The sequence below is a fragment of the Bos taurus genome, chromosome 8 (genome assembly GCF_002263795.3).
Source record: "Bos taurus isolate L1 Dominette 01449 registration number 42190680 breed Hereford chromosome 8, ARS-UCD2.0, whole genome shotgun sequence".
Lineage (NCBI taxonomy): Eukaryota > Metazoa > Chordata > Mammalia > Artiodactyla > Bovidae > Bos > Bos taurus.
In genome coordinates this window covers 28,669,588-28,685,113 of record NC_037335.1, presented here as the reverse complement: position 1 = coordinate 28,685,113, position 15,526 = coordinate 28,669,588, and the positions used below count along the sequence as shown (strand labels likewise).

At 37.7% G+C, this 15,526-nt stretch overlaps 1 protein-coding gene across 8 annotated transcripts in view; it reads left to right on the top strand.

The window, feature by feature from the left end:
- The window catches only part of CCDC171 (coiled-coil domain containing 171), a 341,254-nt gene that overhangs the window by 87,057 nt on the left and 238,671 nt on the right, over positions 1-15,526 (top strand). For all 8 annotated transcript variants that reach the window (XR_009495531.1, XM_003586376.6, XM_059889397.1 and 5 more), the window contains one exon: positions 10,534-10,636. Coding sequence is in view for 7 of the 8 variants with exons in the window: in XM_003586376.6 (XP_003586424.2) it covers positions 10,534-10,636 (103 nt within the window). In the remaining variant the exon portion in view is untranslated. The remainder of the gene's footprint in view (positions 1-10,533; positions 10,637-15,526) is intronic.

The following is a 15,526-nucleotide window of genomic DNA, read 5'->3' as shown; positions in this document are numbered from 1 at the left end:
TATTTTAGTCATTACTGTGAGTTTTTATATCTGCTTCTCTTGAGCAGGGGAGCTATCATTTCCAAATTGGCATTATTAGGATTTGCTTTGTGCTTTCTACAATGAAATATTTTTGAGTCCGTCATTTCTTGAGATTTGTTTTTCTGCCACTCAGTAATATTTAGTTACAGCTTTAGGAGAAGACCATATATTGAAAAGGGAATTCTAGTTCTCATGAGGTTTTGCTCAAAGAATATTTTATTCTCTAAAGAACTTGTGATTGAAAATGGTCAAGTATATATTTTCCCCCTATACTTTGGGGGCTTGACTGATTATATAATAATAACGGTTGCTGGCATTAGATAGGATTTTGGAAAGTGCTTTGATTGCTATGCTTTGAGGTAAAGTTAATGTTTCTTGATAGTATTTTTGCATCAAATGATCTGTTAGGTTTGCTTTAGGAAGGACATGTTTCTGATTTTGCAGGAGGCATTCAAAACTAATGGTCTAATAAATAATCTATTCTGAATTTTTATGAAAAACTTGTTGATTCCTGCTTTTCAGCCACAATAGAATAGTATTTATATATGAGCATTGTTTTTGCTAATATAAACATGTCTCTCTCAGTGGTCCTTAAAAATTTAATACTGTTAAGTTGTATTTATCTAATGTGTATGTGTGTTTAAATGTTTATTGTATGGCTGTCTTTCTAAATTTGTGATGTAGGCATAAAGCTTTTTCATTAAGTTTTCTGATATTTATTAATGTAAAAATCTTAAATTTTGAAAATTCAAACCTCATTTTTAGTCTTGGGAGAAATAAAATGGTATTGTATATGTGTGTGTCTGAAAGAGAGAGAAAGAGAGACAGAGGAAGAGAGAGAGGAGATGTTTATATGTCAAAGCCTATATTCAGATTGGATGGTGGCATAAATTAATTGTGTAGCTGTGTAAGGGAAGGTGACATTTCATCATATGGCATAAGCAGTGGGATCATAGAATGCTCACATCCATGGAAGCAGCATAGACAAGCAGGGAGGGAAAGAAAGAGTAAACTGTTTTATGAAGAAGTAAGAGAGTTTAGTTATTGTCATTATGATCAAGGAGAAGCTGCAAATGGTGATGATGATGAAAGATAACCATATTAAATTCAGTTTAGCTGAGCAGGCTCTCTCAGAATCCTTACAAATGAACTGCCTCTGTAAAACTAAGTGGAAGATAAGATGAAAAGGTGAATCAGAAGTATGTGATGTCAGTTGTAGGTTATGATACTCCTCTGTTTTTACTCAGAATTCCTTTGTAATGGCTTAAAATATATTTAAACTAATTTAAAAGCTTACTTGAATTCAATACCATTCAAAAATGATACGTGTTATGTGTTACTGCTATAAAAGTTTGACCTGTTTTTAAAAAACTAATTTCATTAATCTAAACAAATCTAGTGACTAAATATTTATTCTTTTACCTATTTGTTTTTTCTATAATTTTAAACCTTATTATTAGTACCCCTTAATTGTTTTTATTGTTATTTATGGTTTGAATCAACTTTTCTATTGCAGATCAGCAGCACTCATTTGTCCAATTTATAGATATAAATATATGCATATGCTTTTTAATATTTTTCACAAGTTTATATTAGAAATTTTTATTTACATACATGTCTATTTATGACATTCATCCATGATTAGCAGAAGTGAGGGATGAGTTTTTATAGGCTCAAAGAAAGATAAGATGATAGAATGACATGTTAGATTAAGCCAGAAATTCATTTACTTTAGCAGTGTGTGAAATATTGTGTACCAAGATGAAAATATAACATAACGCTTTGTCAGCTCATTGTTCTTTTTGGTGACTCCTCCTGCCGAGGTCCAGCCCCGGCTGATCCAAGGAGTTCGAAGTGGGGACGGCGTCGGAGAGGATCAGGATACAATAGCTTCAATTAGATATTAATTAGAGATATAAAGAGTAATAGAATGAGGATGGCTCAGTAGGAAAATTCAGTGGAGAAAAGAGACTGAGTAGCTTGGTTTACGCGGGAGACCAATAAAACTTCAAGACAAGAAGTTTGCACCACTTACGTAGGCCGCAGGCGTCCTTCCGTTCTCCCGAAGGAGAGGAGACACTGAGGCCTCCCTGGTCGGATCTTAAGAAGCCCAGGCAAAATTAGTAAGCTTGGTGGGTTCCACGCTCCAGATGGAGACTCAGCCAGAGTTTGAGAGAGAGAGAGACATGGGGAGACCAGTATTTCGAGAAACTGATCCCAATTCTTTATTTTCCATGGTCTACTTTTATACACTGAGATGTTATGCAAAAGTCACGTGGGGTCAGAAGTCCTGACTTTTATCAAAGTCAGGTGCTTCATACAAATGTATACAGAGGTCTTAGGGATGTTACATCATCTTCTGGCCGGGGGGCCTGCTGACAATTTATGACCCTCTCCTTGTGACAGCGGTCAGTCAACCAGGACACTTATTTCTCCAGGGGTAATTATTCTTAAAAAAGATTCCACCTTCTGAAGGTACCAGATAAAGTTACATTCCTATAGGGTGAGGGTGTAGTGGGTTTTAATTAAGGAAAGAATTTACTTAGCCTAAGGTCTAATATGATTAATATCAAAGGTTACTACTTATTTCTTCTATATATTCATTAATGTGTGTAAGGGCAGGGGATGTGGAGACTTAGCAACAAACATTGGCTCAACAAATGAAAAACCCTTTACCAATACAATTTCTAATCAGCCTACTATATTATACTAATGGTTTTCTAACTTTTCTAAGGAACCTGTATTTAGAAGGTTTAAGCATCTCGTGCCTCTCACGGTTGGGAGGCTGTGAGCAATCACATGTGGCCGGACAAGCCTGTCAGGCAGGCTAGTGACCCTTCAGAGGAGTTTGTAGGTTGAAACACTCCTATCACGCCCAGGAATTATTATTAACTGGAGCTCTAAGTTAACTCCTTCTCCGAAAGAGGTGGTGGGGGACAGCCCCCCGTAAAGTCAGAGGTGTAGGTGAGAGCACAAAGTAGTAAAGTAGGCAGGCTCTGGTTATGGGGGTAGATGCTCGAGGATTTCCAGGGGGACTCCTGAGGCTCGATCCCGCCTTTGCGTATGTCGAGCCTCCTTCCTCATGACCTTTGCCATGGGCAGAGTGCCTCACGCTGGCCCCCAACACTCTTTTATAATACATTAAGGTCTTTCAGTCAGAAATTTTTTGCATTTTCTTTGAATATTTTGATATTTTTAGTCCCTTTTCTATACTGGCTTTAGATTCATCATGACATCTAAAGTAGTCCTAGATTCATGGTGAGTTGATCAGTATGTTCATCTTAATATCATCTGGTTAGCCAACATAGCAGTAAGGGACTTTTATTTCTACAGTAATAAAGCTCTTTATGTAAATTATTCTAAGGCAAAAAGAAGTGAGTTCTTGTGACTTATGTCCGAGGCAAAAAAAAAAAAAAAGGGAGTTCTTTTATCCTAGTTTTGTCTTTTAAACTTGTTTGAATGTTTAGAATTGCAGAATTTGTCCAGTCAACAATTTAACATTTAACCTCAACTTCCTCTTTATGTCACACAATGAAACATGTTAATCGAAAATTAGAAACTTGGTCTTTTATATTGGTTTGGCATTTTGTTTTCAACCTAGCAGTTTTATTTAGCTGATAGATTGTGTTTTTATTCTAGAAATTTCTTGCTTATCAAAAGGCTATTAAGAGAACTAACAGCTTTGAGAACAAAATTTAAATATAAGTGCAGTCCACACTTTCAAAAAGTTCCAGCTATTTTCTCTATATGAATGAAGAATGAAGGCTTGATTTATAAAATCAAAACAATTTATTAGTTAAAAATTTGTCAGATATAAAAGAAAAGGACACTTTGCTGTATACCTGAAACTAACACAATTTTGTAAATCAACTCTGCTTCAATAAAAAGCAATGAAAAGGAAAATTTTTCAATCATAATCTGGCTCATAAACCTATCAGATTTAATAGAATTTGTATTGGCTATATTATGAGACTATTAGCCAGATATCTCTGTAGAAAATTAGAATACTACTGATTATAAATAGAATAACAAGAAAGGAACTTCCTCAACATGAGAAAGAGCATCTGTGAAAAACCTATAACCAACATCAAAGTTGATGGTGAAAGGCTGCTTTCTTTCTAGGATCGGGAACAAGGTAAGGATGTATACTTTTACCATGTCTAGCTAACATTGTACTGGTGGTTCCAGCCAGAGCAATAAGGCAAGAAAAATAAAAGTCATTAATTTTTGAAAGAGAGAAGTAAACTCTTTGCAAATCAGTTAATTTTATAATTAGAAAATTATAAGGAATTCACACATACAACTATTAGAACTAATAAACAAGTTTAGCAAAATTGCAAGGATCATAAGAGTTAATATTGTTATTTGTTAAGATAATAACATTCCTCAGTATATAGATTCAATGCAGTCTCTATCAAATTCTCAGCTGGCCTTTTGCATATAGTGACAACCTGATTCAAAAATTCATAGTATATATTCCTTATTATAAATCACAGTGTGACAGTATGCCAAACCAACTTATAAAGATAGATTATCTGATAGATTTTAAATAACTGGCTGTACATAAAAGGAAACAGTATAACTGAGTCCCTGCCTTATTTCTTATATCAAATTCTAAATTCATTAAGAGTCATAAAAGAGGAAGATCAAAAAGTAGAAAAAAGGAATTTTAAGTGTTTTATAATCTTGGAGTAAGAAATATATGACATAAAATCTAGAAGTCCCAGGGCAAATTACTGATAAATTTTTATTACTTAAAAACACTAGAATAGCCAAAATAATCTTGTAAAAGAAGAATAAAGTTGAAGAAGTAGCATTTCCCAATTGTAAAGCTTACTATAAAGCTGTACTGTTAAAATGCTGCACTCAATATGCCAACAAATTTGGAAAACTCAGCAGTGGCCACAGGACTGAAAACGGTCAATTTTCATTCCAATCCCAAAGAAAGGCAATGCCAAAGAATGTTCAAATCACCGCACAGTTGCACTCATCTCACACACTAGCAAAGTAATACTCCTAATTCTCAAGCTAGGCTTCAGCAGTATGTGACCTGAGAACTTCCAGATGTTCAATCTGGATTTAGAAAAGGCAGAGGAAACAGAGATCAAATTGCCAACAGCCATTGGATCCTAGAAAAAGCAAAAGAATTCTCAATAAAATATCTACTGGGCTGGATGAAGTACAAGCTGGAATCAAGATTGCTGGGAAAAATATCAATAACCTCAGATATGCAGATGACACCACCCTTATGGCAGAAAGCGAAGAAGAATTAAAGAGCCTCTTGATGAAAGTGAAAGAGGAGAGTGAAAAAGTTGGCTTAAAGCTCAACATTCAGAAAACTAAGATCATGGCATCCGATCCCATCACTTCATGGCAAATAGATGGGGAAACAATGGAAACAGTGAGAGACTTTATTTTCTTGGCCTCCAAAGTCACTGCAGCCATGAAATTAAAAGATGCTTGCTCCTTGGAAGAAAAGCTATGACCAAACTAGACAACATATTAAAATGCAGAGACATTACTTTGCCGACAAAGGTCCATCTAGTCAAAGCTATGGTTTTTCTGGTAGTCATATATGGATGTGAGAGTTGAACTATAAAGAAAGATGAGCACAAAAGAATTGATGCTTTTGAAGTGTGGTGTTGGAGAAGACTCTTGATAGTCCCTTGAACTGAAAGGAGATCAAACCAGTCAATCCTAAAGGAAATCAATCCTGAATATTCATTGGAAGGACTGATGTTGAAGCTGAAACTCCAATACTTTGGCCACCTGATGCAAAGAGCCAACTCATTAGAAAAGACCCTGACACTCAGAAAGATTGAGGGCAGGCAGAGAAGGGGGCGACAGAGGATGAGATGGTTGGATGGCATCACCGACTCAATGGACATGAGTTTGAGCAAGCTCTGGGAATTGGTGATGGGCAGGGAAGCCTAGGGTGCTACAGTCCATGGGGTCACAAAGAGTCGAACATGACTGAGTGACTGAACTGAAGAAAGCTATAATAGTCAAGACTGTGGTATTGGTATAATGTAGACATGTATATCAATGGAAAAGAATCAAGAATCCAGAAATAAACTCCTATAATTATGTTTAATTGTTTTTGAAAAGGATACCAAGTTAATTCAGTGGGAGAAAGAATAGCATTTTTCAACAAATGGTGGTGAAAGAATGGGGTATCCACAAGCCAAAGAGTGAATTTGGACCCCTGCACAAAAGTTAAATGGTTCATGGACCCTAATAGAAGAGCTAAAACTACAAAAATCTTAGGCAGTGCTTTCTTAGGAGCCACAGCAAAAGCTCAAGTGACGAAAAATAGATGCATTGTACTTCACCAAAATTAAATACTTCTGTGCTTCAGAAGATAGAAGGTGAAAATACAGTCACAAAGTGCTAGAAAATTTTTGCAAATCAAGTGACTGATAAAGACCATGTATTCAGAATAATAGAGAAATAACAATGAAAAATATGCTAAAGGTTTAAATGGACATTTCTTCAAAGAAGATGTACAAATGGTCAGTAAGCATGTTAAAAAATGTTCAAAAACCATTAGTCGGGGATATGCAAATCAAAACAACAATGAGATGACTCTTTACACTCATTCACATGACTGCAATTTAAAAACTGGACAATAACAAGTTTTAGAGAACACCTGGAGAAGTTGGAACATTTTGTTTCTAAGAATATAGTCAAAAGGCAAATGACAAATTGGCAATAATGATTTGCAATGTGTGTGACAAAGCAATCATTTTCATAATTTACAAAGGACTGTAATAAATCACTAAGGAAAATGTGTACAGTGTAATATAGAAATGGGTACATGAAAAGGCAGTTCACAGAAAAGAAATACAAGTTACTGATAAAGATATGAAAGGATGGTTAATCTTATTTAAAATTAAAGAAATGGACAGTAAAGAAGTTGATGATGCTTACCTTGTATGGGGAAGTAAACACTTAAGCTTTTCCTGGTAATTTATACCAGTAGGACTTTAAAAAGCAATTTGGTAACAATTATCTGAAAATAGTTGTACATACTGTTTACTTATCAAATCTGTTTCTAGGAGTTTACTGAGTAGATATACTTGAATGCATTCTAAGATGTACAAGTATACATGTAAGGATTTATAGTATTGTCATTAATAGGAAAAATGCAAATAACCTATAAATCTTAGCAGTAGGGGACTGGTTAAATTCATTAATGATACTATGGATAAGTTAATTCATCTAAACAATGGAATGCTATGCAACTGAAGAAATGTGATGTGGAAAGGATATTAGAAACATACTGTGAATGGAAAAATAAGTTGTATAATAGTATGTATACTATAATCCCATTTAAATTTAGAATTGAATATATTTAATATATTGGGGAAGGCAATGGCACCCCACTCCAGTACTCTTGCCTGGAAAATCCCATGGACAGAGGAGCCTGGTAGGCTGCAGTCCGTGGGGTCGCTGAGGGTTGGACACAACTGAACGACTTCACTTTCACTTTTCACTTTCATGCATTGGAGAAGGAAATGGCAACCCACTCCAGTGTTCTTGCCTGGAGAATCTCAGGGATGGGGGAGCCTGGTGAGCTGCCGTCTATGGGTTCGCACAGAGTCGGACATGACTGAAGTGACTTAGCAGCAGCATATTTACTAAATATTTAACATAAATCATTTTTATTATACAAAATATAATTTTATATATAAAATATTTGTATAATATGACAACATTAAAAAGCATGTTATTAATGGTATGCTAATGGAGAAAACTTGAAGTCTGAGTTTGTTTTGTTTTTGTTGGTTTGGTTTTACATCTCAATTCAGGGGCTTTCAGTCAGACATTAAATCAGGTATTTTATTGTTCAGTTCAGTTCAATTCAGTTCCTTAGTCGTGTCTGACTCTTTGCAATCCCATGAACAGCAGCACTCTAGGCCTCCCTGTCCATCACCAACTCCTAGAGTCCACCCAAACCCATGTCCATTGAGTCGGTGATGCCATCCAGCCATCTCATCCTCTGTCGTCCCCTTCTCCTCCTGCCCTCAATCTTTCCCAGCATCAGGGTCCTTTCTAATGAGTCAGCTCTCTGCATCAGGTGGCCAAAATACTGGAGCTTCAGCCTCAACATCAGTCCTTCCAATGAACACCCAGGACTGATCTCCTTTAGGATGGACTGGTTGGATCTCCTTGCAGTCCAAGGGACTCTCAAGAGTCTTCTCCAACACCACACTTCAAAAGCATCAATTCTTCAGTGCTCAGCTTTCTTTATAGTCCAACTCTCACATCCATACATGACCACTGGAAAAACCATAGCCTTGACTAGACGGACCTTTGTTGGCAAAGTAATGTCTCTGCTTTTGAATATGCTATCTAGGTTGGTCATAACTTGCCTTCCAAGGAGTAAGCGTCTTTTAATTTCATGGCTGCAGTCACCATCTACAGTGATTTTGGAGCCCCCAAAAATAAAGTCAGCCACTGTTTCCACTTTATTTCCACTGTTTCCATTTTATTGTAGAACATACATTTTCCACCTCCTCTTTTGTTTTTAACTCAACAGTATTGCTTAGAGATCTTCCATTTTAGTATATTAGTGTAATAGAACTTTTTTCATTTGAAGTCTTTGTTGATGAACCCTAATTGATTTAACAATCTTCTGTTGATAGCATGTTTTAGCATGTTAAATATGATATTTAACTCTTATTGTATATACTCAGTATTGTCTGGGTCTGTGGGATGCATTGATAAGGGCAAAAAATAAAAGACCGTATTTCCTACTTTCATGGAGCTTGTTTTCAATGAGATAGACATTAGCAGAAGACCTCTCAAATAAATGTGGAATCATAACTCTGGTAAGTGCTGAGAAGAATCTAGTAGGGTTAATTGACATAGTCAAGGAGTAAAAGATAGCTTTTCCAAAAAAGTGATAATTGAACTGATGTCCAAAGAAAGGATTGTTAGTTTTGTGTATTTTAACGATGAATTTTGTCCTATAATATCTATTCTCCCATTTCTTCTGTTGCTGTAAGCATGCCTCACTGTTGCCTCTGTATCATCAGATTTTAAAAATGCTTTTTCTCACTTACTAAAAAAAATCCAAACTCTTATCCAATCCCACTCTTGTTTCCAATACTGCCCTTTTTCTTTATCTCCCCTTCTCTTGTTACCAAAAGTGTTTTGTCTAAACTTCCTGTTTCTATTTCTTATATGTCACTAAGACAAAAAAAATTGCAGGCTTATTCCTTTTTGACCTGTTCTAATATGAGTTACAGCGGACTTCATCACAGACACCAATGTCTTCCATGTCTGGTGAACATGGAACATGTTAGTCTCCGTTTTTCTTGAATATTCTGTGACATTGGACATATCTCTATCCTTGAAATGTTCTTTTATTTTGGTTTTCATGACTTTATCTTCTTCTGTTTCTCTTCCTCCTTTTCCAGTCTTTTTTGCTGCCTTTTTCTTTTCCAAGTATTAAATTCCTGAGTTCCTTAGGCTTTATCCTAGACTCTTTTCGCATCCTGTCAGACACTCTCATGGCAAGCTTCACATCCCTAGATGATTCTCAAGCCTATGTTTGACTTCTCTTCTGAGCTTTATACCATTGCATCCAGCTGCCTCTCATAGTTTTTACTTTATTTATTTTTTTAATTCAAATATATTTAGGGTCAGTTATTTGCCACGTAGTCTACTGGTGCTGGGAGTCTTTTAAAAGTGCTTTACTGGAATATGATCTAAACAGAATTTATGATTAACATTACCCACCAGAAACAAACAAGTAAATAAGCAGAAACAGCCAAAATAAGACCACCTCTACTTCCATGGTTCTTACTCAGCTGCTGAAGTCCACCCAGTTCTAGTCTGAAACCTTGGGATCAGTCTTGACTTCTCATTTTATCTGAGCATTTCCTCATCCAGTCCAATCGAATCCAACCCAATCCAGTCAATGTAATCTAACCCAATGCAGTGTTACCAAGGTTGGCCATTCTATCTTCTAAGTATGCACCCCTTCAACATCCTTCAGTGCTTATACTCCCACACACCCTTTTCTCTGCCAGGACCCTAATCTAAGCTGCCATCAGCTCTTGAGTAGTCTGCTACAGTTCCTTCTAATTTGTCATACTGCATTCACTTTTGACCACTATCTGGCAATTTGCTACATGACTGCAAGTATAATCTTTTAAAATTTTCCTCAGTTTCTCTGTGTCTCCATTTCCTTATCTGTAAAATGAGATAATGATGGCCCTTCCCTCATAGATTTGTTGTGATGATAGAAAGAATTGCTATGTTAGAGTACTGAGAATAGTGCCAGGCACTGAGGCCTCAGTCAATTGTTATTGAGACCTTACACATTGTTGCATTAGGCCAAGTAAAAGAAATGGTTAAGATAGAGGTTTATTAATAATAGATTTGAATGGAGTAATTATTAGCTCATTTATACTTAATTGTGCTTTATGTATTCACACAAAAAATCTGCAACTCTTATAATGCGTGACCTTATTATGTGTAATTTTTTTTCTTAATTAAAAGGCTAAGAAGCACCAGGCTTTTCTAGTGGAGACATGTGAAAATAACGTGAAAGAATTGGAATCGATCCTGGACAGCTTTTCTGTGTCGGGCCAGTGGACATCAGGTTAGTTGAAGGTATAAAATGACAGATGCATCTGTCAATGTTCCAAAGTCCCTACATTTTGGGAATTCTGCAGATGCCTCTTACAGTCCCTCATCTCAACATGTTTTGATTTGATGACATGATAAGAGCAGTTCTCACAGCGGTCAGTTGGCCTAGCTGGCTGCGAAAGGGTGACGGACTGTGGACCTGCTGCTGTCCTACCTGAACTTGATTTACAAGTGTTGGTGTCTGTGTGATTGGACAGACAAGGGCTCACTTGCTGTGTTCTGAATCCAACTGAGAAGAAAGTCCATACAGTATACCTGCAAGGGGAACAGATGTTTCCATCAAACCGAGCCAAATTCTGAGGCAACCTTCAGCAACTTAAAGGTCATGTATTCAAAAGGTTATGTAGGACACAGGCTGTAACAGTGCATATTCTTCACCGCTGCTCTCCAGTCTGGTTTTCTCCTTCATTTCCTACCACAGTGCACATACTCTCCAGATAGAGTGCTTTGGTAAAACGCTTTGGTTTTAGTATTAGCCCACTTAATATGATAGAGAACTATAAAGATTGTATATCGGGTAGGCATATTTTGGTATCAAGCGAAAAGCATTAGTTACTAATGAATGCTCTCCATTCCATGATTTCTGCTTCCTTAATTTGTGTGTGTGTGTGCCCTTATGTGTACTATAGTGGCTTTGACTTATATATTTTCACTTCTCTACCTCAGTTTTCTTTTGGCATACTGTTAGCCTCAAATTATTTAGTTGCTTTCTGACTCAACTATATTTTTCAAAAAAGCATGTAAAATTCAATTCCTTACACCTTAAAATAGCTTCAAGACTGTTCTAAAGGAATCAAGCATATTTGACAAATAAGTTCTTTAGGAAACCCTTAAATTCAGAAAAGTTTGTTGTCCTTATAAAAGCAGAAAAATATGATCAAGGCCCATTTCACATTATGAATCTGCAGATTTCTGCTGGTGAGCCATTAGAAATTGAGTGAGATTTGCTGTTATCTATTTTTAACTTTCTTTGTTTTTATTTAAACTTTTTCCAAAAGCATTAGTATTTCATTGTTTGTCACTGTAAAATCAAGGTGTATAAAAGTGACATTAAAAAGATCCAGTTTTCAATTGTATTTGCTAAAGCTTTGAGGAATAAAATTTTCTTTTTCAGTGATAGTGTTTTATTATTCATATGTGTCATTGCTTAATGGTTTTAAGGATCTTTAAGATTGTAAAATTATTATCATATCTTAATGCTTCAATGTGCAGAGTTGAATTAGAAAGCCTAAGAATAATGAGGTCATGTCTCCTTTGAGGTTTAAAGTTAAATAGTTGATAACAAAGAAACTCATAAGTTATTACTAAACCTATAGAAAAAGAATTGTCTTCTAATAAAGTTTTTCTTTTTATTCTCATCTTTCAGTGACCATCTTTTTTAATTTCTTGTTCCTGGGAAAGGGATTGATTGTGTGCTGAATTTGTGATTTCTGTTCTGTTATAGTGGTCTTTTTTTCCATATTGTGCTGGTTATTCATTCTCCTCTGGTCTCTGTTTTGCATTCTGGAGGCTGACCTCTGTGGACTGCATGATCGGGGCTCCTTTGCCCTCTGGCTTGGGGGTTGGATTTGGATTGTCGATGCACCAGCAGGAGATTAAGAGGGTGGAGGAAGAAGGGAAAGCAGAGAATGTCATGGTGTTTATTTCCCCCACTCCCTCCAGTGTGTTTCTGGCAGTGGTTTCATTTTTGGTGGCTATGGCTCCTGTCAAGCGGGTTCTCTCCCACAGCTGTGGTTTGTGTTTGTCTATGATGATAGCTTACCTCCACTTGACCCTGTAGGCGTCTCTTGGTATTAGTATTGCTTTTCCAGTCTTTAGAATGGACTGGTTGGATCTCCTTGCAGTCCAAGGGACTCTCAACAGTCTTCTCCAACACCACACTTCAAAAGCATCAATTCTTGGGCGCTCAGCTTTCTTCACAGTCCAACTCTCACATCCATACATGACCACTGGGAAAACCATAGCCTTGACTAGACGGACCTTTGTTGGCAAAGTAATGTCTCTGCTTCTGAATATGCTATCTAGGTTGGTCATAACTTGCCTTCCAAGGAGTAAGCGTCTTTTAATTTCATGGCTGCAGTCACCATCTCCAGTGATTTTGGAGCCCCCAAAAATAAAGTCTGACACTGTTTCCCCATCTATTTCCCATGAAGTGATGGGACTGGATGCCATGATCTTCATTTTCTGAATGTTGGGATTTAAGCCAACTTTTTCACTCTCCTCTTTCACTTTCATCAAGAGGCTTTTGAGTTCCTCTTCACTTTCTGCCATAAGGGTGGTGTCATCTGCATATCTGAGGTGATTGATATTTCTCCCAGCAGTCTTGATTCCAGCTTGTGCTTCTTCCAGTCCAGCGTTTCTCATGATGTACTCTGCATATAAGTTAAATAAGCAGGGTGACAATATACAGCCTTGACGAACTCCTTTTCCTATTTGGAACCAGTCTGTTGTTCCAAGTCCAGTTCTACCTGTTGCTTCCTGAATCTGCATACAGATTTCTCAAGAGGCAGGTCAGGTGGTCTGGTATTCCCATCTCTTTCAGAATTTTCCACAGTTTATTGTGATCCACACAGTCAAAGACTTTGGCATAGTCAATAAAGCAGAAATAGATGTTTTTATGGAACTCTCTTCCTTTTTCCATGATCCAGCGGATGTTGGCAATTTGATCTCTGGTTCCTCTGCCTTTTCTAAAACCAGCTTGAACATCTGAAAATTCACGGTTCACGTATTGCTGAAGCCTGGCTTGGAGAATTTTGAGCATGACTTTACTAGCGTGTGAGATGAGTGCAATTGTGCGGTAGTTTGAGCATTCTTTGGCATTGCCTTTCTTTGGGATTGGAATGAAAACTGACCTTTTCCAGGCGTGTGGCCACTGCTGAGTTTTCCAAATTTGCTGGCATATTGAGTGCAGCACTTTCACAGCATCATCTTCCAGGATTTGAAATAGCTCAACTAGAATTCCGTCACCTCTACTAGCTTTGTTTGTAGTGATGCTTTCTAAGGCCCACTTGACTTCACATTCCAGGATGTCTGGCTCTAGGTCAGTGATCACACCGTCGTGATTATCTTGGTCATGAAGCTCTTTTTTGTACAGTTCTTCTGTGTATTCTTACCACCTCTTCTTAATATCTTCTGCTTCTGTTAGGTCCATACCATTTCTGTCCTTTATCAAGCCCATCTTTGCATGAAATGTTCCCTTGGTATCTCTAATTTTCTTAAAGAGATTTCTAGTTTTTCCCATTCTGTTGTTTTCCTTTATTTCTTTGTACTGATCACTGAGGAAGGCTTTCTTATCTCTCCTTGCTATTCTTTGGAACTCTGCATTCAGATGCTTATATCTTTCCTTTTCTCTTTGCTTCTCTTCTTTTTACAGCTATTTGTAAGGCCTCCTCAGACAGCCATTTGCTTTTTTGCATTACTTTTCCATGGGGATGGGCTTGATCCCTGTCTTCTGTATAGTGTCATGAACCTCCGTCCATGGTTCATCAGGCACTCTATCTATCAGACTTAGTCCCTTAAATCTATTTCTCATTTCCACTGTATAATCATAAGGAATTTGATTTAGGTCATACCTGAATGGTCTAGTGGTTTTCCCTACTTTCTTCAGTTTAAGTCTGAATTTGGCAATAAGGAGTTCATGATCTGAGCCACAGTCAGCTCCCGGTCTTGTTTTGGCTGACTGTATAGAGCTTCTCCATCTTTGGCTGCAAAGAATATAATCAGTCTGATTTTGGTGTTGACCATCTGGTGATGTCCATGTGTAAAGTCTTCTCTTGTGTTGTTGGAAGAGGGTGTTTGCTATGACCAGTGCGTTCTCTTTGCAAAACTCTATTAGCCTTTGCCCTGCTTTATTCCATATTCCAAGGCCAAATTTACCTGTTGCTGCTGCTGCTGCTATGTCACTTCAGTCATGTCCGACTCTGTGCGACCCCACAGACGGCAGCCCACCAGGCTCCCCCGTCCCTGGGATTCTCCAGGCAAGAACACTGGAGTGGGTTGCCATTTCCTTCTCCAATGCATGAAAGGGAAAAGTGAAAATGAAGTCGCTCAGTCGTGTCCCACTCTCAGCGACCCCATGGACTGCAGCCCACCAGGCTCCTCCATCCATGGGATTTCCCAGGCAAGAGTACTGGAGTGGGGTGCCATTGCCTTCTCTGAATTTACCTATTACCTCAGGTGTTTCTTGACTTCCTACTTTTGCATTCCAGTCCCCTATAATGAAAAGGACATCTTTTTTGGGTGTTAGTTCTAAAAGGTCTTGTAGGTCTTCATAGAACTGTTCAACTTCAGCCTCTTCAGCATTACTGTTTGGGGCATAGACTTGGATTACTGTGATATTGAATGGTTTGCCTTGGAAATGAACAGAGATCATTCTGTCATTTTTGAGATTGCATCCAAGTACTGCATTTCAGACTCTTTCATTGACCATGATGGCTACTCCATTTGTTCTGAGGGATTCCTGCCCGCAGTAGTAGATATAATGGTCATCTGAGTTAAATTCACCCATTCCAGTCCATTTTAGTTTGCTGGTTCCTAGAATGTCGATGTTCACTCTTGCCATCTCCTGTTTGGGTGTTCTTTGGAAGGACTGATGCTAAAGCTGAAACTCCAATACTTTGGCCACTTTGTGCAAAGAGTTGACTCATTAGAAAAGACTCTGATTCTGGGAGGGATTGGGGGCAGGAGGAGAAGGGGACAACAGAGGATGAGATGGCTGGATGGCATCACTGACTCGATGGACATGAGTTTGGGTGAACTCTGGGAGTTGCTGATGACAGGGAGGCCTGGCGTGCTACAATTCATGGGGTCGCAAAGAGTCGGACATGACTGAGCGACTGAACTG